Genomic DNA, 23,932 nt, shown 5'->3' on the forward strand with positions numbered 1-23,932 from the left:
CAGTCGCGTGGCCCGGGGAACCGGAGAGCCAGGCACGCCTGGAGGAGGGGCCCGCAGCGGGGGCTCTGCCCCACTCGGGTCTGGCTGTGCCACCGCCGGAGCCCCAGACATGGCGCTCCCAGGAGGAGGGAGTCGGGGGGTCCCGCTGGCCAGGCTGAGGAGTTTGGGTCAGCGGCACCAATCTCTTACCATAGCCGTGTGCTCCTTTCCTCTAGCCACTCGCTTCCCCACACACACCTCGAGTCAGGGTAGGCTCCCAGCCCCACAGACTGTTCAGACAGCACCGCTGTCACTTACTTCCTGCCCGGGGACCACACCGCCTCTTCTCACCCTGGGACTCACTTCCTGTTGACTGCCAGCTCCAGAGCATAGAGACCCAGGAGTACCTGCTCTGAGACCCGACCCAGCCCCGGGGTCCCGAGCCACCCTGACTGGAGACCCCTCTCAGGCCTACCCCGGAGGGACCCCCAATCTGCAAGAGGGTGAAACAGGCCATCCTTCCAGAGGTGGGCGGAGGAGACATCAGGGGGCGCTCTGCACAGCTCCAGCCTGGGGGGTGTCAGTTCAAGTGGGCTGAAATCGGCCCTGATTTCACCATTCCCCCTCATCCCCCTTCCCCACCAGCCTGAGTCAACTGGAGTTCTGGGCTTAGGGGAGCTGCTGACTCTTACCACCGTCAACTTGAGATCCATCTAACCCATGAAGAACTACCCCCCTCACCCCCAGCTACTAGTGGGCCCTCACTGTCCCTCTCTCTGAGGCATGGAAACTGGGCAGGTCAGATCCACCCAGAAGAAACCGTTGAGAGGAAGGAAGGAAGGAGGTCCACGGGGGGAGCTGGATGTTCCATCTCAGGTGAGAAGAGCAGACCTGGAAGCCGCCGGGAGTGGCCACCCCAGCCCGGCCTGTGCCCTCCCGGTTCCGTCTCCTCTGCTCCTACCTCCTCTCAGCCCCCTCCTCTCCTCTGTGGCCACTAGCCGCAGAGGCGGCACGGGGTCGCTTTACTGGGTTAGACTGGGCGTTGAGTAGGGCACCTGGCAGCTCTTTAGTATTCATAATGAACTCCTTAATGCCCAAGACCAGGTTACAGTGAGAGCACCCAGTCCACACGTCTAGAGGGAGTATCGACTTCGTTGCATGTCAAACCTAACTGGTTAAAGATCTGGTTTTGTTTGCTTTTACTCTTTACTACTGCCTTGAGTGGAGGAGACACAACACACTCTGAGACACTCTTTTCTCCCGTGGGAGGAAGGGTAGCAGCAGAAGCACCCCACCCCCGACCCCCAGCCCTTTTCGAAGGAGCCACCAGCAGCTGGAGGTGACAATTTCTCCTTCCTCTGCCTCTTGCCTGCAGAGGCGGGGAGAGGGGGTCAGGCGTGGTGGCAGGAGGGGAATGGGAGCCTCACTTCTCTTCCTTTGGGTGGGTGGGCACAACAGAGTGGAGTAAAGCTAGACTCCATCACCCACTGTGCACCTCCCCCCCACCAACATGCCTCACTCTGGTTCTTCAAACCCGGCCTACCACCTCCTGGGGCCCCCTCAGAGTTTGCTGGCCTTTGTCTTCCTTCCAAGCAAGACCCCTCCATCCCAAGATAATGCCTCCTGCTTCTCTGCTGCCTACCTGCTCCTTGGACCTCTCCTGTGAGCAGCTTATTCCAAGCAGTGAAGGCAGTGGTTCTCAGCTGGGGTGGATTTAGCCCCCCAGGGGACATTTGGCAATATGTCTGAGACATTTTTGGTCACCACACTGTGGGGGTGGCAGGGGGTGGGGGCAGGCATGGACTGTGGCTTCTGGTGGGTAGGGGCCTGGGATGCTGCTAAATACTCTACACAACAACCCCCAACACAGAAATTATGCAGCCCCAAAGGGGGAGGGAGGGTGCTGTTGTTGAAAAGCCCTGGGCTGAGGACAGGGGCCCAGACACAGGGACCTTATCTAAGGACCATTTTTTTTAAACTTTTTAAAACGTTGTTGTAAAATATATGTAACATAGAATCTACCATTTTAACCATTTTCAAGTGTACAATTCAGTGACATTAAGTACATTCACACTGTCGTACAACCATTACCACCACCCATCTTGAAAACATTTTCATCATCCCAAACTGAAAGTCTGTACCCTTTAAACAAAAATCTCCCCATTTCTCCTCCTAGCCCCTGGCAACCACTATTCTACTTTCTGTCTTCTAAGGAATATTTTAAGTCTGTCTCTCTCTCTCTCACACACACACATACACCTCTGGAAGGCATTTGTGTCAGGCCCTGCTTGCTCTTTAAGGCCCTCAGCCTCACCCCTTTCCCAACCTCTGCCCCCCAAGAGCCCCCTTGAAGGCTAGCCCTGCAGTCCACTCCAGCATTTACTCACATCTCCCAGTCCACCGCACACCACATTTGTTTACAAAGCACTTTCACACCCTATCTCATTAAAGCACTCCTCACATGGTACCTAATTATTTGTTTACTGTGTGTCTCCCTCCTAGGCTGTGAGCTTTGCCTTATTTATCTTTTTATTTCTCTTCCTTTCAACCACTCCACTGACAGCTCCCCAGTATTAAGCAGAGGGCTCGGCATAAAGATGCTTAGACAATTAATAAACGTAATTATCACAGTTATCCCGATGGGTTATGTTGCTCTTACTTTTCCAAAGAAAAAGGCTCCATAGTTTGCCCTCCAGTCACACACCTTCTAAGTGGTAGAGCTTCCAGAATGACCCAGGTACAGGAGAGGCATTCGAAAGCTGGCCTCCCCACCTGGGTTGAGTCTCCGGAAAAGCCAACCTCAAATCCCAAGGGCTGCAAGGAGGAAAAGGAGGCTTTGATGTGCCTGAGCAGGGCCAGGGAAAGGCTGCCGGCTGTTTCCTTGGCAGCAGCCGCCACAACGAAAGGCCAGAGGCGAAGCAAGAAGGAACCTTCTGCAGTGAACCTGTTCAGGCCAAAGCCAATTCCCCAGCCCCACCCCCCACGCCCTGCTCCCCTCCCTCTCTGCTGGAAGTCTGGACCAGACCCCAGTACGCCCACCAGGCCTCAGCAGGTGAGGCCTTGTCTTCCAAGGTGGGGAGGAGTGTTGAGGCTCCAGATAGGGAAGTGATTTTTGAGGCTTTTTACAGTTATAATACGCACACACGCGCGCGCACACACACACACACAAGATTCACACACACTGGCAAGTTAAGAGGTGATGGAAATAATACATGGGAGATAGGGCCCAGGGCCCAGCTCTCCAGCACAGCCTTGGCATGCAGGCTTACCTGAGCTCAGGTGTGGAGGGGGGATACCCAGGGACCCTGCCTCTCCCACTGCACGGCCCTGAAAGTTGGAGCCAGGTCCCGGCCTGGCTCTGAGCACCTGACTCACCCTCTCTTCCCATGCCAAGAGCCGCTGCTGAAAAAGGCCTTCACTCCCGGAGGAAGGAGGCCCTGAGGCTAGCAGATGTTGGGCGGCCTCACCTCGCCCTCCCGTCTTCCTGCCCTCCTACCCCCACCCCCAAATGGCCATTGTGCCTTTAAGGCCCTTGGCAGCAGTCAGCTCTGTGCCAGCCAGGAACCCTGGCATCCTGCCAGTTACGTCTTCTTGATTAAAGACACACAGACACACAATCACATGTGCAGACACACAAGGAGTGCACCCATGGCCCAGAGACATCTGCTCACCGGCCATAGGACAGAGCTGTGCTCAGATGCCCCAGAATGATGTCAACAAACACACACCAGCATCCCCCTCCACCCACACCCACTGTTCATCCAGTCCCTCAGCTGCTGCAGGCCCATCGGGTCCCCACCAGGCCCTGGATTTTCCCAACTTGATTCTAATTTCAGGAAACAGCCGAACTGTCCACGTAAGCAGGGCGGCCCTGTCCCCTAAGCGCTGGCACTGGGCCCAGGCTCCCCAGTCTCCTCTGTTCCAGGCCTTCCTGCAGCCCCTTCCCCCAGCCACTGTCTGTTCTGATTGGCCGGAAGTGGCCTTGAGGCAGAGAGAGCCAGAGAGGCTCCCCGTGCCCACTCTCGAGAAAGGCTCTACATGCCTCCCTGCCCAGCCTTCCTGGGGTGATTGGAGTTGGGCCCCAAGACTTTGGAAGCAGGACCTTGACCCTTCCAATTTCCTTTTAGCCATTGGAGTAGCTAAAAGGGCCACCAGTGGGGTCAAGGGACAGGAGGATCAGAGGCCAAAGAGGGCCAACTCTGGCAAGTCTGATCCCCCAGGCTGCATGCGACTTCTAGGTCCTACCGTTCCTCTCACCACCGAGGCCAGGAGCTGCCTTCCCACCCACCCTCCTCCCCAGAGATCTCTTCAGTGTGTGTGCGTGTGCACGCCCACTTGCAACTGAGGATGGAGGGGAGAACTTCAGGGTGCAGAGGTCACTCAGTCGGGGCCCCTGCTGGCTGTGACACACGGATGTGAGAGCAAGCAAGCACCTGGTGAGCGGTGGCCCACCCGGGGTTCCGCTCTCAGCCAGGGTCACCTGTCCACCTGGAAGAGGGCTTGGCTGTGCTCTTTGAAGTCATCCTCAAAGGATTTCAGGGTGAGTTGGAGGCTGCCTTGAAAAAGCCATTATGTGGAGAAGATCCCACGTAGGATTTAAGTCAGCCTCTTTTGAAGTTTTTTCTGTTTTTCAGCCTCTACATTCAGGCCTCGGGTGACAGTTTCGGTGAGAAGGGAACTCACCATGGAAAATGGGGCTTTCTTTTCTCCGCTCCACCTACCTTTCTAAAGTTTCTTTGGGTGTCTCACCGCCCACCCTCACCCACCCCCGCCGGGGTTTGCTCATCCTGCCCCACCCAATGCCGTGACTTCATAGCTTTAATCACATCCCCACTCAGCCTTTGTCTCTCCAGACTGGAGGGCCATACTCTCTCTTGTCTGTCCTCACCTGGCAGCCCTGCCTTCCCCTGGATCGGTTTAGCTGCCCTTCTCTGGAGCTCTTCCAGCTCCGTTACATCTTTCTTGAGGTAGCAGAACTGAAACGCACAGAATTCTCTAGGTGAGGATGATGAAAGAAGACCGACATCAACAACTCTGCCCCAAAGCGTTCATGGAAGGTCCCTGCCACTGGGGGAGTGTGGCAGGTGCAGCTCAGGCTCCCAAGAAGCCCACGGGGTCCTAGGAAGCCCTCAGGGCTTGGGACAGGAGGGAATGAATGCCTCTCGCTGGAGGTGGCCTGGGACGTGTGGCTCTGGGGAAGGGGCCGGGGAGGGATGAAAATAAAGCAGGGATTTTCGGGAAAGCAAAATGGAGATTCTGAGATTTCACTCAGATGCTTCCCTGGTAAGACCAGCTATCTAGAGCGGCCTCTGAAAGGGCCCCTGCCAGACCTTCCAGAAGTCTCTGTCTCTGGCAATAACACTGTCGCCATCCCTGGAGGCCAGCAGCACCTTCCCATCTCCCCCTTGTCTGCAGCCCAGCAGTGCAGGCCCCACCCATCCTGCCCCATCGTGGCTGCCCCCAACCCAGGAGACCCTGCACGTGTTTTCTGGCCTCATCACCCTGTCTCCCTGCATTCTTGTATCTCAAACTGTCATACTCACAAATGCCAGAGTGACCTTCCCAAACCTTGACTCCCATCACTTCACACCCTATGCTGTCTCAAAACTTCTCCAGATAAACACAACGTATTTTCAAGAGGATAAAATGTAAACTACCTCTCCAACCAAGATAGAAGGTGTTTTTAAATGAAACCTCCATCCACTCAGCCCAGCCAGTCTGCTCACAGTCCATCCTCTCCCTGCCACATGGGTCCCCTCTCTGAACATGCTGCTCAGGAGGGTCCCAAGTGGGAAAATCTCTTACTTTCCCCTTCCAGGGATCACCTCCCTTTGAAAGTCCAGCCCCTCCCCACAACATCTCTTTGGCATTTCAGGCGCAGACCTCGGACCAGGCTCTTGGGTATCGGATGCCTCCATGAGTGCTGATCTGACTGACCAGCTGTGGAACAGCAGAGGCATCTGCAGGGCACAGTTCCAAGAAAAGTCTCTGCCCTACTGAGAGGCCTGCCAGCCCTGTTTTCCCCCACCCCTACAAAAGCATGAGGAGACGGGAGTGGGCACCCGTGTGCCTGATGCAGGCTCACAGGCAGGGACGCCCCCTGAGGGGCTGGGCCCCAGGAATGGGAGACACCCTTTCAAAAAGTTTTGTACATAAAAATAAGGGGTGCCAAGTCACTGAGTCAAGGTTCCAGAGGTAAGTGAAGGAGCCCTTCGAACCTGGACACAAAAAGCGCTGTCTTTAGAAGCAAAGGGATCTGTTAGGTGGGAAAATGAGCCAGTACTGCAAACTCTCAATAACCGAGTTAAAAGGTTCTCAGCTAGCTTCCCTGGTGGCTCAGACTGTAAAGAATTGACTTGTAATGCAGGAGACCCAGGTTCGATCCCTGGGTTGGAAGATCCCCTGGAGAAGCGAATCCTCTGGCTACCCACTCCACTATTCTTGCCTGGAGAATCCCATGGACAGAGGAGTGTGGTGGGCTACAGTCCATGGGGTTGCAAAGAGTCAGACACTACTGAGCAAGTTACATAACAGCTGGCTTTAACCTGCCATGGGACAGAATCCCAGCTTCACACAGCTTACACCCCCAAATCCTTCGCTCTGAAGTGGGGCAGTGTGGCCCTCGTGAGATCACTCATTGGGGCACTGTGTTGGAGGTTCCGCCTCCAAAGAGGAGTGAGTAACACTGGCTTTGGGCCGGTCTGGCTGAGCTCAGCGCCTGCTCCCAGCCCCCTCCTCCCCTCCCCCTCCCTCCCTCTCTGGGTTATTCTTAGCAAGAAGTGACCTCAGAGTGCTCCCACTGAGCAAAAATAACCCTGGAGGAAGTTGATGAGTATAAATCTTCAATGAATAAGTACATCTACCTAGTAAACAGGGCAGGGAGCCCCAAAGGTCCAGTCCCCCACCAGGGTCTGGTGGGCAAGGGCGGATACTGTCCCTCCTAGAGCCCTAGGTGTAACCAACACAAGGGACAAAGTTGGTCGCAGGGCTGTCCGGGCCTGCGATCAGGCAGGAACCAGCTTCAGACACCCTCACTTGTTACTCTCAATGTCCTTGGAGCCGGATAACAGAAAAGATGCCTCTTGCTCCCAGCCCAACACTCGCACCCACACGTGGGCCTCTGCTCTCCGGCCAGCAGCGACCAGCCCCGCACGGTGCTGTCCCCTCTGTGGGCCATGAGAACTGGCCAGCCAGCAGGCCCTGCACGCAGGTGCCAGCTCCCCTCCGAGGCCCCGCCCAGCCCTGTGGCTGGCTTCCTGTTTCCTGTTGCCGTGGGGGCCGTGAGCATCCTGGCTCCTAGGCCAGTGCCACAGACCAATGCCGCCGCCTGGTTGAAACAGGCCCACCTCTTACTCCTCAGACTACCCTTCCCCGCTTAGCCACAGGCTCTCTAGTATGTGGGTCAGTCGCCCTGCTCAGTTCTGTTTCCTCTAGATGCTTTTCAGACCAGGTCTACACATGTTTTCAAACAGCCCGGCCTGCGTATATTATCTTAAAGCGAATTTAGGGTACCCAGTCTCCCAGGTGGTGAGACTGGAGTGGCAAGAGAGGATAAGCACCCTGGGCTTTGCAGCTGGGAGGCTGGAGGCCAAGTCTAGGTCGCCCTCTCGGAACCTTGGTCTCTTCCTCTGACTGTGGGGACAGTCAGGACAGTAGTCCCCACCTCCCCATACAGGTTTGCTGTCAGCATCAAATGAGGCCCACGGGGGTAGAAGGCCTTCGTAGGGAGTCGAGCGCTGCGCCCCTCTCAGCTTTTCTTCAGGGTTGCCAGTCTCAGTGAGCGGGTACCCGGTGCAAGGGGAAGGGGTGGTACACCTCTGAATGGAAGATCTGGTGGAAGCGACACGCTCTCACCACCAGCTTTTCTGTGCGAAAAGCCAGGCTTTGGTTTAGGTATCTTAGATTCCCAATCCATCAGGGAATGATACTTCTGTAAAACACAAAATTGTGCCTGTAGATGTGGTGACAGCATCAAGTTGATATAAAGGTTTCTAAACTGATTCTCAGGTTTTGTACAGACCGGGGAACGAACAGCTCTCAGACTGGTGCTTCTCCGTCAGGTGTGCGGACCCAGGTCCGGGATCGCAGGGCTGTTATCTTGTCTTAGTTCTTAGTGTTCGTTTTAATTCAACAATTGGTTTAAAAGGGTGGGGCAGCGTGGCTCACGATGGCTGCCCTGGGCTTCATTTGCAAGACAGGCTTCGGTGGGCTGTGACACTGGGCGGGCAGAGAGCAGGTAAGGCTGCCAAGAACATCAGAACAAATGTGCCTAGGGTGCTCAGGGAGCAGCAAGCTGACGGGGTTTCTTTGGCAAAAGAGGTGGACGCTGAGCACCCATGCAGAAGCAGGAGAAGTCATGTGGTGAGGAGCCAGACGGAGTGTTCCAGGTCTCATCCCATGAGAAACGGAGCCCCTGGAGATTTTTTCTTTTAATATTTAAGTTTTAGCTGCACGGGGTCTTCATTGCTGCACACAGGCTTTCTCTATTTGTGGCAAACAGGGGCTGCTCTTCACTGTGGCTCTCAGGCTTCTCACTGCAGTGGCTTCTGTTGCGGAGCACAGGCTCTAGGTACACGGGCTTCAGTAGTGGCAGCACGCAGGCTTAACTGCTCCACAGCGTGTGGAATCTTCCTGGACCAGGGATCAAGTCCACGTCCCCTGCATTGGCAGGTGGATTCTTAACCACTGGACCACCAGGGAAGTCCCCCTGCAGATTCTTGAACAGCGACGTGCCCCAGGCTGTATTTACTGTAATTACATGTGGTCTCCTCTCGAACACACTAGGTTGAAATAAGTCTTATTTATTTGGCAGGTGCTCAGTTGGTGTAATGTGTTTGTGGCCAAAAAAGAGAGGGCTGGGGAGAAGGCAATGACACCCCACTCCAGTACTCTTGCCTGGAAAATCCCATGGACGGAGGAGCCTGGTAGGCTGCTGTCCATGGGGTCGCTAAGAGTCGGGCACGACTGAGCGCACGACTGAGTTACTTCACTTTGGCTTTTCACCTTCATGCGTTGGAGAAGGAAATGGCAACCCACTCCAGTGTTCTTGCCTGGAGAATCCCAGGGACGGGGGAGCCTAGTGGGCTGCCATCTATGGGGTTGCACAGAGTCGGACACGACTGAAGCGACTTAGCAGCAGCAGCAGCAGCAGCAGCAGGGGATGTTTAGAGAGATGCTGCGGGCAGGTGGGGCCTGGTCTGGGTGAGGACACAGCTAGGAGGCTGATGCAGGAGAAAGTGGAAGGTACCCAGAGACAGGTAGGCCTTGGGAGCAAAATCTAAAGACCCTGGGTGGGGAATGGTGAGGACACCACTGGATATACCTGATCCCTTCCTGTCCAGCAGTGGGTGTGCAATGTTGGCACAAATCAAGAGCCCGCCTGCAGCCAGGTTTTCCTCTTGTGCTTCCCAGCACTGCCTGCTCTGTTCCACCTGCCAGGGTTTGAGCCGAGCCCACCACTCCCTGCCTGGTTCCCAGGCTTAGCTGGATGACACACACTCAGCTGCCTTAAAGCACCCTGGCCAATCTGTTCCCAGGGTGACAGTTGCACCAGGTCCCCAGAAACTCAGGCTGCTGTTCTCCTTGGCTGGGGAGGGGAAGAGGCCTGGGCAAGCATCTCTCTGCAAGAGGCCCAGGAGACCGTGGACTGGCGCTGGGCTGCAGCACAGACTTCCCCTATGCAGGCTCCCTTCGGGGTCCATGGGGCTGCTGCCAGGAAAGACCGGCTGGCTGTTCTCTGTGCCCTGAAATGTGCGAGGGTCCCTGTCACAATGCTGTCTTGGATCCCCCGCCTCCCCAATCAACATTGCCTCCCCGTGCTCTGTCCCCCTTCCCAGGGCCTCTCTTGGGAGTCCAGGTGGCTTCAGATGTCAGTTAGGACTGGACCACATCAACACTGACCTGCATGGGATGTGCGCACCTCCCATGGAGTTCTGAGAGGCTGATGCCAGGCTCCCACGTGAAAGGCCTTCTAGACCCTGGCCCATTGGCCCCTGTGGGGGCCAGAGGGGCAGGCTTATGACACTGTGCATTTGAAGCCCACCTTGCTGTTTGCACAGCATCCGTGGAAATAGACAGGGCAGGTATGGCTGGCAGCCATATTTTTTCCAACAAGGAAGCAAAAGCTCAAAGAGGTTCAATAACTTGCTAAGGTCACACAGCTGGCGAGCAATAAATCCAGCGCTGCTGCTTCTGTTCCACGTAAGAACAGGACCGACTTTGGCTGACCATTGGCTCTTTGGTGTTTTAACCCATTTAATTTTCCCAGGGGTCTAGGGGGAATGCATTCATATCATCTCTATTTTTCAGAAGGGGAACCCAAGGTTCAGGCGTTGACTTGTTCAAGGTCACACAGGGGGTCAGTGGTGGAGCTGAGATTTAAACCCAGGTCTGCTGGATTTTAAAGACAGTGCTTTTCCTTCCCTGCTGGGCCCCTTTTCCAGGCCAAGGTGTGTGACCCACTGACCCTTCATCCACTGGGCTGTGCTGCACCCCCTTCTCTCTTCATCCAACTCTGGACACATACTTGGCCCTGACTTCCTTGTACCCGCTGATTCAAGGACCTCCTGCACCTCTCCGTCATGTGCCCTCCCTCTGGTTCAGGGACTCACAAAGATGAGTCAGAGGGCTGACAGTTCCATTTGCTACAGGTGGTGGCTCCCACCCCTAGCACCAGAAAGTAAGGGCGAAGCGTGCTCTGCAGATGACAGGCACATGCATGGCTCAGATATGGAATGGCCGATGGGTTCTGACTCCATCGGCACTGTGCCCCCCACTTTCCCCGACAAGCCAGTCTATCTGGGGTGTGGAGTGGAGGGGCACCCAGGAATCTGGAAGTTCAGCCTGGAATCTGCTGCAAGCTGGAAATTCCTTTGAAGTCCCCAGTTTTATCTTTTAACTGCCTGTGCATTTTTCATTCCAGGCCATAAAATATCCATGTTTGCTTGAATATTAAAAGTGTTCAAAATTACTTACCAGTTAAATGACTTAACTTCTGCCCTCTTCCACTCCAAATCTCCGAGCAGCATTGGCAGCGGTGCACTTCAATGCCCCACAGGTTCCCAAACCTCCTGACTCCGAAAACCCCGTCACCTCCAGCAGGTGTAGCCCTCCCTCCCTCATTGCAGCCACTGTTCACCCTACTCTCTGCCCCACAGAAGAAAATCCTGCTCCTCTGAGAACATGTTCTTGAAGGGCTGAGTTACAATTAATGCAGGGCTCCTGGCTCCTCCTTACCTTCTTGCTCCAAGTTTCCCATTCTCAGCTGGAAGGGACGAAAAGAAAGGAACCAGCTGTCGTTGGTGCTGGCAAATAACTACTGTTCTGCCTCTGAGTTTAAGGCATAAGGAAGGCAGGCTCCTGCAGCCCCCAGGCCCTGCCCCACAGAGCACTCCTCATCTTGGGCAACCCAGCAGCCTCGCCCTGGATTCCGAGGCAATGGCACCCAGAAGCTGGAGTCTTCCACTTTGACTAGACTTAAAACAGTGCCCAGCCCTCCTTCTCTCAGACAAAGGGACTCATGAGCCTGCATGTCTTCCCTACTCACTTTGATCAGACTTCCAGACCTTAGTCCCCTTCCTCCAAGTTCTCCAGGTGGGACAGAGGCCCAAGGTGGGTGTCTGGATGGGGAGGGAGGGGCCCATGCTGGCAGGCCAGGGAAAAACAAGTCCTACCCTCTTGCTGGCATTCTAGAAAGAAAGTGGGAGTCAGGGGCCTGCTTCAAGTCCCACAAGATTCATAATGCAAGTCCCCTGACCTCTGGGGGCATCCAGTTCAATGTAGAAAATAGGAAAGTTGTGGGGGGTGGTTTTGGGTCCAGAGAATGGGGAATGGAATTGGGCTCTTAACAGCTGGAGGGGTGCACCCCATCCCCCAGTCTTAGTGTTCCAAGGTCCTTGCAGGCCACACATCACGGACGTTTAGAGCCTACACGTGTGGGTACGTGTGTGTGTGCACATGGGGCTGGGGTGGACGCCACTTCACTCACCGGGGGGTGCTTGCGCTTCCTGCCAGGGCGCCCCACCTTCCGGGCAGTTGTGCTGGGCTCCTGCCGCTCCTCCTTGGCACGAGCCTCCTCCTGCTCCTCTCCCTCCTGTGGGCACAGACACAGCCTGTAAAGCCGGGGCTGGACCCCCAGAGCCCTCCCCAGCGTCCCACTCACAGGGCAGCCACGTTCCCAGGGCAGTGTCACGCCGGCACCCTGGTAGGGATGGTCTTCACCCGCCTCCTGCCTGGCAGAGCTGAGCCACTCCCGCGGGCCGATTTCAGTATATCCTCGGGGGGACCTGTGGGCCGCCCCGCTGCCCCGGCAGAACACAGCTCTCCCTCGGGTGGACACGTTTTCTGAACCACAGACTCATCACACAGGCTCTGACAAAAAAGTTGTTTCTGGACATGAGTTTATTTATATGGGGAAAAAAAAGAATCTAACACAAGTACAAAAATGAAATCAGCTCTATAGAGTGAATCACCTTTATTGAAGAGAATCCCCTGAAGAGACCCACGCAGCTGAGCGTCTATTGGAAGTGCACGAGGCCCTTGGAAGCAGGCTTGTGGCAGTCGCTCTACACACGCCTGCCCTGAAACACCTGCCACAGTGCGCTGTCACTCCACGGGAGTGTCTCAGGGACTGTGTCTTGGTTCATTGTGATGCCCCTCTTTCGGTGACTGGGTTGGACCAGAAGCTTGGTTTTGTTACCACCCTTCACCTGTGCCAGGGCCAGGCCCTGCAGGGCTTGTCTCGTGGGGCAGACACATAAACCTAGAAAGTCCTCCTGCCTCACTGCTCCAGCCTGGCCACAAACCACCCACAAGTCGCTTCTGACTCAGCGGCTCCAGCATGACTAATCACGAGCACAAACTGTGTTGGGGCAGGAGAGAGAAAGGGACCCCGACCCAGCAGGGGGCCCACCGGCTGCCCTTCATGGCCCTGTGTGATGATATCAGCAGCTTTGGGTGGCATCACGGTCCTCCCAGGGGAGGGCGCTGGCCCAGAACCATGCTGGGGCCACAGAGAAGGGGAGGCACACAGATTCCCAGGGGGGTTTTATCGAGGCAGCTCTCAATGTCCCACTCAACTTTCATTTTTTGTGATTTCAAAATAGCTTGTGGTTTGCCACATTAATTTTCAGGTGATGGTGAGACATGCGGACGAAAACCTACTGTGGCCAGTCGTAGACCTTCGACTTGTGGGAAGAGCAACCCTGGCCCCTCTTTCCATCTATCCATTCAAGGCCCATCTGGGACAGACCCAACCAGGAAGGAGATTTGGGGGCATCACAGGTGAGGTTCTGGGAGTTCTCGGAAGACATGCAAAGAGACGATGACAGAGATGCCAGGCCTTGGCACCAAGGGGAAAGCTATGGTCGAGCTGGAAGACATGGAGAGAGTGTTTAGAGGAGCAGAAAGTGGACACCAGTGTACTGTGGGTACAAGAAAAAAAGGGAGCTGCCAACTCAAGAGGCAAAAGTTGACAGACACAGAGAAGTCGAGGGCAGCACGATTTGGTTAGGGATGGGCATGGCAGCCTTTGGAGAAGCTGTGCAGAATGACACAGCAGTGAGGGCTGAGAGCCCCGAGAGGGGCTGATGAGACAGTTTGCGGAGCCCAGCTGAGGGAAGTCTGGATAAGAAGCCAAGGACAGGGAGCACGGTGCTGGCTGTGGACAGGAGGGGAGGGTGCAGGGCAGCAAGAAAAGGCTACCTCGGGACCAGAGGCCCTCGCAAGGCTCTGTTCAGGAAAAACTGGCAGAGACTGTGAGGGCAGAAAGGCTGAGGTAGGACACAGCCAGGTGCAGGAGAGGCCTCTAGGAGGGGCCTAGGGTGAGTGGGCCAGACCTGCTGGTTCTGAGCAATCTTCCGAGACCCCACAGACACCTCCGTTTAAGAAACAATCACCTATATGTGTGGATACTTGCTGTAAACAGGTGAATTAATGCACATGCCTTATCTAATTGCTGGCTTTTTTCAAAGCTAAATAACAACAAAATATGTGTTTCAGTTTCCAACAAATTTGTTGGTTGTTTTAAAAATCAGACTTGAGAGTACCATTCTATAGATTGTCTTTCTGAATAGAAAACAACATGTCATTCTAGCAGTTGCCAATGGTAAATTTGTTTTTAGCACCAGTCAACTGCTTTTAAATCAGTGTGAGTATGCAGGGGTGGGGGAAAGATACAAGAACACGCACCTTATAGGGAAAGTTGTGAGCAAATGTGCAAACTTTAATGACTTTAAATGTTAATGCTGATAGTTTACTGGCAACATTCATCAAGGCATCAAAAATGGCAGAGAAAAATCAGGACAAAAAATTGCTGTTTGGGAAAAAACTTAATTTTTGATGTTTAGTCTCCCATTTCTTTAAAAAAAAAAAAAAACCACCTGAAATTTCCTCCATTGGCCTGAAAGCAGTAAAAGTTGTCCATTAATCTTCCTTTAGGCCAATAAGAGAATGGTCTCACACGATAAAACAGGAGCCAGAAATAAGGACTGAAGGGGAAACGGAAGAACAGTTAATAACTGTGCTGTACGTGTATGTTAAAAACTGAATATCCCGTCATCCTACTTCATGTACAGTTGAGTTCTAAGATTTGTAAAGTTTTTATACATACTTTCATTGAATAAAAATTTGATTAAATGGGGAAAAAAAAAAAAAAAAAACAATCACCTGGATCACACAGAGAGCAAGGATTCCCAGAGCAACTTAATGTTTGTGAAGGTTGCAACTGAATCTAACCAAGTGTGGTGAATTTAATCTGAGATGGTGCTTTCGGTCAGACTCCACAGTGGCTAAAATGGCACTGTCTTCACTGCGCTGACCAGGTAGCTCAGCATTCAGAGCGGTCGATCATAGAAAGGCGGAGCTTAGAGCAAACCTAAATTGCTATGTGCCTGGCTTGTCTGTGTGCTGCTTTCAGGACCATTCTCTCTGAACCTCAGTTGCTTCATCCATAAAATGGGGGCATAAAGGTGTCTGGTGCCCATTCTGCCTGCTTCTCGGGTTTTTAAGAAGACAGATGAATAAAATGGTTTATCCCCTTGTTGAATTCCCAGAGCCTAGAACAGACGCAGCCCTTGGTGGGTTTTCCACGTGCCTCTCAGATGAGAGGAATAACATCTTCCCTGGAAAAAAGAGGGCCCACCAAGCCCCTGGACTTGCCTACAGAACACAGGCCAGACCTAGCTAAGCCTCTGACTGTTCTTGTGTCTGGGCTGACGGGCCTGGAAGGCACAGGCAGCAGCTGGGGTGGGGTACTGAGGTGAGTTGGGATCGTTCTGGGCAGCCAAAGGGTCTGGAAGGACTCCCACCACCCAGAAATTCTGGCCTCTGAACTGTTTCTTTAACACACTGCATTTCTTACAGGAGGATTCATCTGATTTTCTAACTTTTGCTCTGAATTAATCAGAGGCATGAAAGCCGGTCAGAGGTTCAGAACAGCACTCAGGAACCAGTCACCAGGCCGCCTGCACAGACTGAAAACAAAGACACCTGACTTTTAAGGCCCACCAGGCCCACCCCCACATCAGCATATGGAGAAAGCCTCTGGGGGCCCCTGATAGGCAACCCCCTACCATCTGGAGACTCGCTGTCATTCCTCACCTTAAGCCACGCACTCTCGGCCCGATGCACGGAGGCACTCAGTGCATCTTCCCTTGTTGAATTTTATTCAACTCAACACCCCCAAGCGAAGAAGGCAATGGCACCCCACTCCAGTACTCTTGCCTGGAGAATCCCATGGACAGAGGAGCCTGGTAGACTGCAGTCCATGGGGTTGCGAAGAGTCGGACATGACTGAGCGACTTCCCTTTCACTTTTCACTTTCATGCATTGGAGAAGGAAATGGCAACCCACTCCAGTGTTCTTGCTTGGAGAATCCCAGGGACGGGGGAGCCTGGTGGGCTCCCGTCTATGGGGTCACACAGAGTCGGACACGACTGAAGTGACTTAGCAACACCCCCAAGAGGAAGGGGTGGAGGACCCTGACACCAGACCATCTGTCCAGTCCTGGTGTGTTGAGAATAGGGAGTCCCTGGGGCCCTGTCCTGAGCCCGTCCCTGGGGCCCAAGTAGGCCTTTGCTGCCCAGTCCAACACTCAGGCCTCAGGTACCCTGGGGTGTGCTCAGGAAGCCAAGTGGCCATGAGACTTGGCAGGAGTCGCAGCCAGGTCTGAGTGACTCTGGCCCATACCCTTTCCATCCGGCCCGGCACACAGCTTTGTTAAAAGCGCGCTATTTTCGGTCGTGTCATTCTTCCGTGATGTAGCAGCATAGCAGGGCAGAGGGAGGCGGTGATACCTTCTGCTCCGGGCCTGCCCACGTTCACACCCATGAGGGAGAGGGGATAATACGCTGAGCAGGGTGAGCAGATGGCTTGGGGCCGTGCCCCTCAAGGAGGCGTATCAAGTGGTTCATTCCCGCATCTGTCAGGGGGCCTGTTTCATTCAGTATCCCTGCTGATGGGTTGAGCGAAGGAATGTAAAATATGCTTATCAAATCTGCAAGTAGCATTGAGTTAGGAGGCGTCACTAATACTCTGAAAGGGAAGAATCTGATCCACAATGACTTGGAGCAGCTGGAAAACAGTAACAAATTGAGCAGAACAAGCTTTGAGCCCAGGTTGGTTTCCTCATCTGTCAAGTGAAGGGACTGGATTAGTCAATCCTTCCAGTGGGAATGGGCAGAAATTCTAGGGAGGTGGGCTTTTCGGGGAGTGGGCAGGGGAGGGGCAGGCTAGACTTTCTGCTCTGCTCTTTCCTCACTAGGCCCTTCCAGCTAGTTGACCTCTCCAGCCTAGCGTTCCGCACCTACAAAATGGGGATACTAATACCTCCTTCGCAGCAATGGTAGAACAATTAACTGAGGTAATATATGGAAAGCTGACATGTGCGAGGCACTCAAGAATTGCCAACTTCCTTTGCTCCGCACGTATGGACCAGAACTATTCCCAGAAGTGTCTCCTCCCCACCCCCATGCAAATCCCAGCTCAAGGCCTGCATATGCAGCCATCACTCACTGCTCAGACAAACCCCAACATCTGGCTGGTACCCGCCGCAGTGCGATCCTTAGGAACACTGGGGCTCCATGATCTTTCCAAAATGCAAAACTAATTATGTCACTCCACAGAGCTTAAGCCCTTGCGGAGGGGGCTCGCAGGGCTCAGCGGAATCAGCCCAAGCTCCTTAGCCTGGTAAAGACAGGACCTAGGATTCTGGCTGGCAGCTCCGGCCATTGCAAAACCACCATACCAGGTGCAAATGTGGGCTGCTTCCTCCCTGGGACTTTGACACAGACCCTGGCTTCTGCCACGATTACCTTCCTCTCAGGTTGACCAGCAAACCCTAATTTTTCCAACCTCACCTCCTAGATTCCCTTCCTTCCCCCCCGGGCCCCTCCTCCCATCCCTCTACTAGACTGGGTCTCTGGGCTCTTCCTCTCACAGTGTACCCATTCTCCAATGCTGCAACTGACTGCTGGCTCTCCTCCCGGCCAGGCCATGAGCCCCTCCAGGGAAGGAACTCTCTTATTCACCTTGGCCTCTGTCCCCAGTGCCTCCATTCCTTGCACCTGGCACAGGGCAGGGACTCAAAATACTTGATGAGTAACTCTCACATAGTAGATGCTCAATAAACAAGTCCACACAGAGAGAGAGACGCACATGTGCAAATCCACAAACCTGCACCAGTACAACCAAGCAGGAGGCTCAAGGGCTGCTTGACCATTAAAACTGTAAATCAGGCAAGAGCGTGACCAAAATGTACCTTCTTGTCTTAAACATGATCCTGTCACTTCAATTTATATAACCCTTTACAGGTTTCAAAGCCCCTTCACATTTGGAGGTCTGTTAGATGAGGCAGTTATCATCAGGCTCTCTCAACTTCTGAGGCTAGGATTTGACCTACATTTTAACACAGCTCACTGGATGGATTATTTTAAGCCACATACAACTTCTCATTCTGAGGAGCTGGGCCATGACGATAATAATCTCTCGCATTTGTATAGTACGTGGTAATTAACAAAGCATTTTCACATACGTTATTTCATTTTATTCTTAAGCCTTACAGAAAGTAGAGCTGTTTTTTTTTTTTTTTTTCTTCCATTACGCAGGCGGGAAATCTGAAGCTCAGAGTGGTTCTTTCAGAGATCAGAGAGCCAGCAAGGAAGGCCTTAAGAACCCAAATTTAAATCTTTTCATTCCCAGCCCCTGGATCTTTCCACAGCAACATGCCACGATACCCCCCTCTGCTGTGTGCCCCTGGCACGTGTACATATGTGTGACATGAGCAGGCAGGAAAGCCAAGGTAAAGGTATGTGCTGGTATTCACACATCCACACATCCATACACACTTATCTCAGGGGCCTCATGCCTAGACAGGGACCCCTCCTGCTAAGAGAGAGCACATCCCACGAGGCCCTCGCCCAGAGATAGCCAGCCAGACACACGTGCTCCTTTTGGAACGCACACCGGATGCTACCAACCTGGCATCCACTGAGCAGATGTCTCAAGTTGGTGTTTGAGTTGAGGGGATGAACTTGCCGGATCTAGCCAGCCACTTGCCCGGGCCCCCCGGGACAAGAAGCATGTACCAGCCTTTGCCAGCTGGCTGGCCGGCCTCCCAAGACCTGTCTGTGGTCGTGGAATTCAGTGAAACGAATTGGCTTCTCTGGCAGGCAGAGTCCGTTCTGGGCACCTGAGTCCCCAGCCTGCAGAGCTACGGGCACAGGACCCCCACCCCCACCCCCGGGCCACCCCACACACGCTCATGCACACGCACACGCCCAGCAGGCCCAGGCCAGGCCACGGAGAGGTGGCCTCAGGGCGAGCTTCAGGAGGCCGGACGGGAGGGCAGAGACAGCGGACACTACTGTGGGTGCTCACACTTCCACACAGTCCTCCTGGGCCCCCTCCTCCCTGCTCTCAGTCACCTCCCAGAGCTCAGCAGTCCTCTGTTCCAACTATCCAACAATATTCAACAAGCATTAAACTGACTGCTCGGTGGGCTTCGTGTAATAATTATTGATGAAGGTCTTCCACGGCTTCCAAAAGGATCCGGTCCTGGGCGGGCAGCGGCCGTGTCCTGTGCGCCCCTCCCACCCTCAGAGCTCCTGGGCACTTGCACACCATGGCTTCTCCCAGGTCCTTCACACCCCATGCTCCATGCTGGGGCCTCACTGCCTTCCAGAAGAGAAACTCCTCCAATATACACCCAGCCCACCGCAGCCCGGCCATGCCCACCCTTGCAGTCCTAGGGCTGCCATGAGGCCAGGCCTGTGGATAAGCTCAGAAACATTTATTGTGCACCTACTGTGTACTGGATATAAAGATAAGCAAATAGGGAACTCAGTTCAGAGCGGGAGACACCACCTAAACACACAAGGGCCTGCGCTGTGCTGAAGGCTGGATGGAGCACGGCCACTCGGCTAGCTGCCACCCCTGCAGCCACCAAGCGCCTCTGCCCTCACTCCTTCAGCAGCCCACCCAGGTTCTGCACAGCCCACCATCTCATCCCTGCCCCACCAGCCACCCTCACTTCGTGGACAGAAAGAATCCAGGTAAAACCACTCTGCCGCCATGTGACCTTTACCAAATTTCTCAGCCTCTCTCAGCCTCAACTTCTCACCTGTAAAAATGGGGATAATGACAGTGGGCACCTCCAGCTACCGTGAGGATTAAGTGAGGAAATTGCCAGGTACAGGTAATTCCTCTAGATTCTGCCTTTCCATGCTGTGCATGTGCTAAGTGGGGTGATTATAAGTGAGAGCCCTCGTTGCTCTGTGGCCCTCCGTAAGGGCAGCTTCAGGCCAGGTCCAGTCCTTGTGCCCAGCCCAGGTGCCAGAAAGGAAGGGCATCATCCCACTTTACACTCTCCCTGGGACACCCTCTCCTGCTCAGCTCCCTGCTGGCCCTCTTCGCTCCACAGAACTGAGCTCGGCTTCCCCACCCATGGCCCCTCATGGAGCCTCCAAAGATAGCAGAGCCGCTGCCATTGGATTTGCATTCATCCCGCAACTTCCCTCGGTTTTGCTTCTGCTCAGTGGGTGACAGAAGGGGCCAGGGGCGCTCAAGGTGCTTAAATCCACACCACTCACAGCCTCATCTGTACCATCCCCATTCTTCTCCCAGGTCCTCAGTCCTCAGGGCTACAGTAGATCCTGGGCACCAAAGTGCAGATAGGGCAGTAGGCAGAGAGACAGGCAAATGGGGAGAAAGGTAAGAAGGTAGATAGACAGACAGCTAGTTAACTATACAAGGTAAATGATAAAAGACTCGATCTGTGCCAGGGCCCTGTGTTAACCACTCACACACACTGTCTCCTGGAAACCTCACATTTCAATGCTCAGCAGTCATGTAGGTGAGTCCACATTGAAACACAGGCCTGTCTCCAGAGTCCAGCTGATCCCTGCTCAAGACTGAACTGACTGCAAATTTAAATGCGACAAGTGGTAGCAGCTAACTTCGAGAAGCTGAGAGAGCCTGAACCTACAATGGAGGTCCAGGTCAGCTCTGGGGCGGCTGGGGGCGGGGAGGGCACTATTTACATCACTCCATGCCTGAGCATCTAATCAACTCCACTGAGCTAAAAATGGACATTTTTTATTATCCGTGGACTGTTATTATTAGCTGTGTTCCTGAAGAGATAAGGGTATTTCTGCCTTTTCTGGAACTGTTTAAATGTGTAAGAGGGAAGGCTATTTCGGCTACCCCTATGGTGACAATTATAAAGCAAAGAGCCGGCCCTGAGTGACCATGTGCAATTTAAGTGCACTAAAGGGAAGGCATGCCTGGGGGCGGGCACCAGACCTGTGGACCAGCAAGAACAGCTGAGCCTGGAGTCAGGGGAACCCCACCCAAGGATGCACTTGAAGCTCACAAGCCAGAGCTCAGGAAGTCAGTGCTTGCCAGGCCTCTGGGTTGGACTTAGGTGAGGAGGGAGAAGCCCCCTTCATGGCGCTGGCCATATGTGTGTATATATACACATGTATGTGAACACACACATACACACATACACAGGCACACCTGCTGTGCTCCCCAGCACAAACACATATCTCCCCACCACCTCCACTGGCGCTTCTCCTAGCCAGCAGGAGAGGGCAAACTGTCCAAGGAGGAGCCTCCCTCCTCCGAGGGCAGTCATGGCTTACCCATCCTTGTATCTTCCTATCCCCTTCCCTTTGCTAGATCCTCCAGGGAGGTCTATTCAGTTCACCCAACAGACTCGGGGAGCCCTACTATGTGCCAGGTACTGGGAAAAAACCCAAGTTTGAAGAGAAAGAAAAGAGGGAAGGCAGAAGGGAAAGAAGCAACATGTATACAGCAGTGTCTTTACACAGAAGAGCATGTATTGGGTGCGTGTGTGTGTGTGTGTGTGTGTGTGTGTACATGCACACGTGCGCACATGTACCCAGTCGTGCATACTAGCCTGCACACATGAGCTCCTGCTAGGGGTGAGTACCCCCAACATCCACCCCAGGGCAAGAGCACGGCTACGCAGAGAAAAGTGTTCTCTGACCGTCCCAACTTTTAGTCTAAATAAACATTCTTTAACTTGCAGCAGAAGAAACGTGGCTAGGACCACGGAATATCACAGCAGGGAGGCAACATCCACTCTGTTCGCCCTTCACATGGGTCGCAGCCTGAAAGGCTCAGAAGCCTGGGTTATAATCCCAGCACCACCATTTGCTAGCTCTGTGGCCTTAGACAAGTGACCTGACCTCTCTGAGCATCAGTTTAGTCTTTAATAAGACAGTGTTGGAAATAACAGAGCCTATCTTGGGGAACAGTTGTAAGAAGGCAAGCGCAGAGCTTAAGAGAGCACCTGGCAGACAGTCAGCACTCAATGCATCTGTTAGGTTTCTGAGGCCAGAGGAGAAGGGGAGCAGGAAGATGAGGGGCCCAGCTTGGGGCCTGGACTCCTCGTGAGACACTGATTCACATTTGAGGATCCGAGGAGGCCCTTCCAGCCCCGAGGCTTGGAACACTCTTGGTCCCCTGCCCTGTTTCTCTGCCCCACCTTTCCCCTCCAAGTGGGACCTAGAACCCCATCTCCGTGATTCCCTCTGAGCCAGGACCCAGGTTCCTGGCCTTCCTGCAGTTCACCTCCCCCTCCCTTCTCTGTGGCCACATTTACCCAGCTGACCCTTCCTGGCCAGAGTCCCAGAGCTCAGCACCCCTTCCAAGCCTGCCTCCTCCCAGTCTCCCCAAGCAGCACCATCCCTGCCCAGCACACGGATGGTAAGGTAAGGGAAGCTGCAGGGAGAAGGGACGCTGGGCAGGAGCCAGAAGGACACCAAATAACGCAGACCTCTCTGCTCTCTCAGCCTACCGCCCCCAGCGCTGCGCCCTGACTGCTTGATCCGGGCTCTGGGATTGCTCTCCAGTGAAGGAGTCTCATCCACTCTCATTTTCCTCTCTGTCCTATCCATAAGGTATTTTCTGAGCATCTGCTCTGAGCTAGTCAGGCCTCGAGGATCCACCCCAATGACAGTATTGGGGTCCTGCCCTCCAGGGGCAGTGGCAGGGCTGGATATGATCCACACCGGTACTTCTCAAGTGCCCTAGAGGGCTGGTTAAAACAAGGATCGCTGGGTTCTCCCCAGAGCTTCTGATTCAGCAGGTCTGGGGTGGGGCCTGAATATCTGCATATCTAACGCTTCCAGGTATTGCTGGTATTGCTGGTTTATAGACCACAGTTTGAGAACTGCTGATTCTCTCTGTAATTCAAGGCGGACTGAAGCCAGGGCTTTGATCAGAAAGAAGGAGAGAAGCTTAGGGAAAGGGCACACCAGGCAGAGGAAGCAGCATAAACAAAGGCCTGGTAGCTCCAGGAAGCACTGGAGTGAAAGGTGCAGGGAGGCGTGGCCGGTGGGGAGGGAGGGGGAGGTGGGAAGGGCACGTGGGACCGGGCGGCGAAGGGGCCAGTGGGCAGCCACACCCCTGCCCTCTGGCTCACCAAACAGCTCCTTTGTGCCAGGCGCCCCTGGAAACTCTGCCAGGTTCCTTGGGCTCTGGCCCAAACCCATCTTCCCCTCTGCAGCCACGCGGCACCCCTGCCCCAGGCCTGGCTTTCACGGGCTGCCGTGAGTGGCTGTCAGCATCTCTGCCCGCCCTCCCAGGGCGGCTCCTGGAGCCAGGAGAGCCAGCCTTGAGGTGCCAGGGAGATGAGCCAGGTGAGCCAGCATGCACACTGGGGAGGAGCGCCCGCCATGCCCCAGCCCCTGTCTATCAGCTCCTTCTATCAGCACCAGGCGCTTGGGCCTGTGTGTGTGTTTGTTGCCTCTTGAGCCAGAGCAGTTACTATGGGTAGATAATAATAGCAATCGTAATCCCTCATAATTGGACCAGACTTTGCTGTTTGCAGGGCACTCCATGCCTGCGACCTCATCTGACTTCCACTACCACCCTATAAAACAGGCACAATAAGAGTTACTATCCCCATTTTACAGCTGAGCAAATGCAAGCCCAGAGGGCCTGAAAGTCCCATCTCCAGGAAATGACATCTGCAGGCCTGGGGCCCGGGACTTGGGACTCTCTGGCCAGTGCTTTTTCTCTGTCCTGAACTGTCATGATAGCGAGCTCATCTGCTGCTCTCCCTGGGGGCTCTGCTGCCCGGGGAAGCCCTGGCCAGTAACGGGAGGAATGTGGCCTGTCTGCCCCATCTCCTTCATCTGTTGGAGGCAGCTGACCACCGACTGCGGGTGCATGGACACAGAGCAGTGTCAGCACCAGCCAGGACACCGGGCGAGGGGAGGGGGTCAGGGTCAATGGAGGAGCAAAGCCAAGCCCAAGGAGGGAAGGGAATTAGTCATGGCCACAGCTGCGGATCAAGAGCACAGGTGGCCGCAGGTGGCCTTGGCTCTTTGACGGCAGGGTGTGGGTCTGCTATGGTCTGAGTCCTGGGTGGGAGGAGCCCAGAAAGCCCATGGGATCAGAAAGAAAGGGACTGACCTGCAGCCCCTAG

General features: G+C 54.3%; 1 protein-coding gene across 14 annotated transcripts in view; it reads right to left on the minus strand.

Moving 5' to 3' along the window:
- DNMT3A (DNA methyltransferase 3 alpha) overlaps window positions 1-23,932 on the minus strand; it is a 104,508-nt gene that overhangs the window by 52,429 nt on the left and 28,147 nt on the right. For 11 of the 14 annotated variants that reach the window (XR_006059125.1, XR_003588659.2, XR_006059124.1 and 8 more), the window contains exon 3: window positions 11,966-12,070. Coding sequence is in view for 7 of the 14 variants with exons in the window: in XM_027966565.2 (XP_027822366.1) it covers window positions 11,966-12,070 (105 nt within the window). In the remaining 7 variants the exon portion in view is untranslated. Of the gene's footprint in view, window positions 1-189; window positions 314-4,867; window positions 4,887-11,214; window positions 11,243-11,965; window positions 12,073-23,932 lie in introns of those variants that run through there. The other 3 variants (XM_042245883.2, XM_012166026.5, XM_012166008.4) reach the window with 3 other exon arrangements.

This window comes from Ovis aries, chromosome 3 (assembly GCF_016772045.2).
Source record: "Ovis aries strain OAR_USU_Benz2616 breed Rambouillet chromosome 3, ARS-UI_Ramb_v3.0, whole genome shotgun sequence".
Lineage (NCBI taxonomy): Eukaryota > Metazoa > Chordata > Mammalia > Artiodactyla > Bovidae > Ovis > Ovis aries.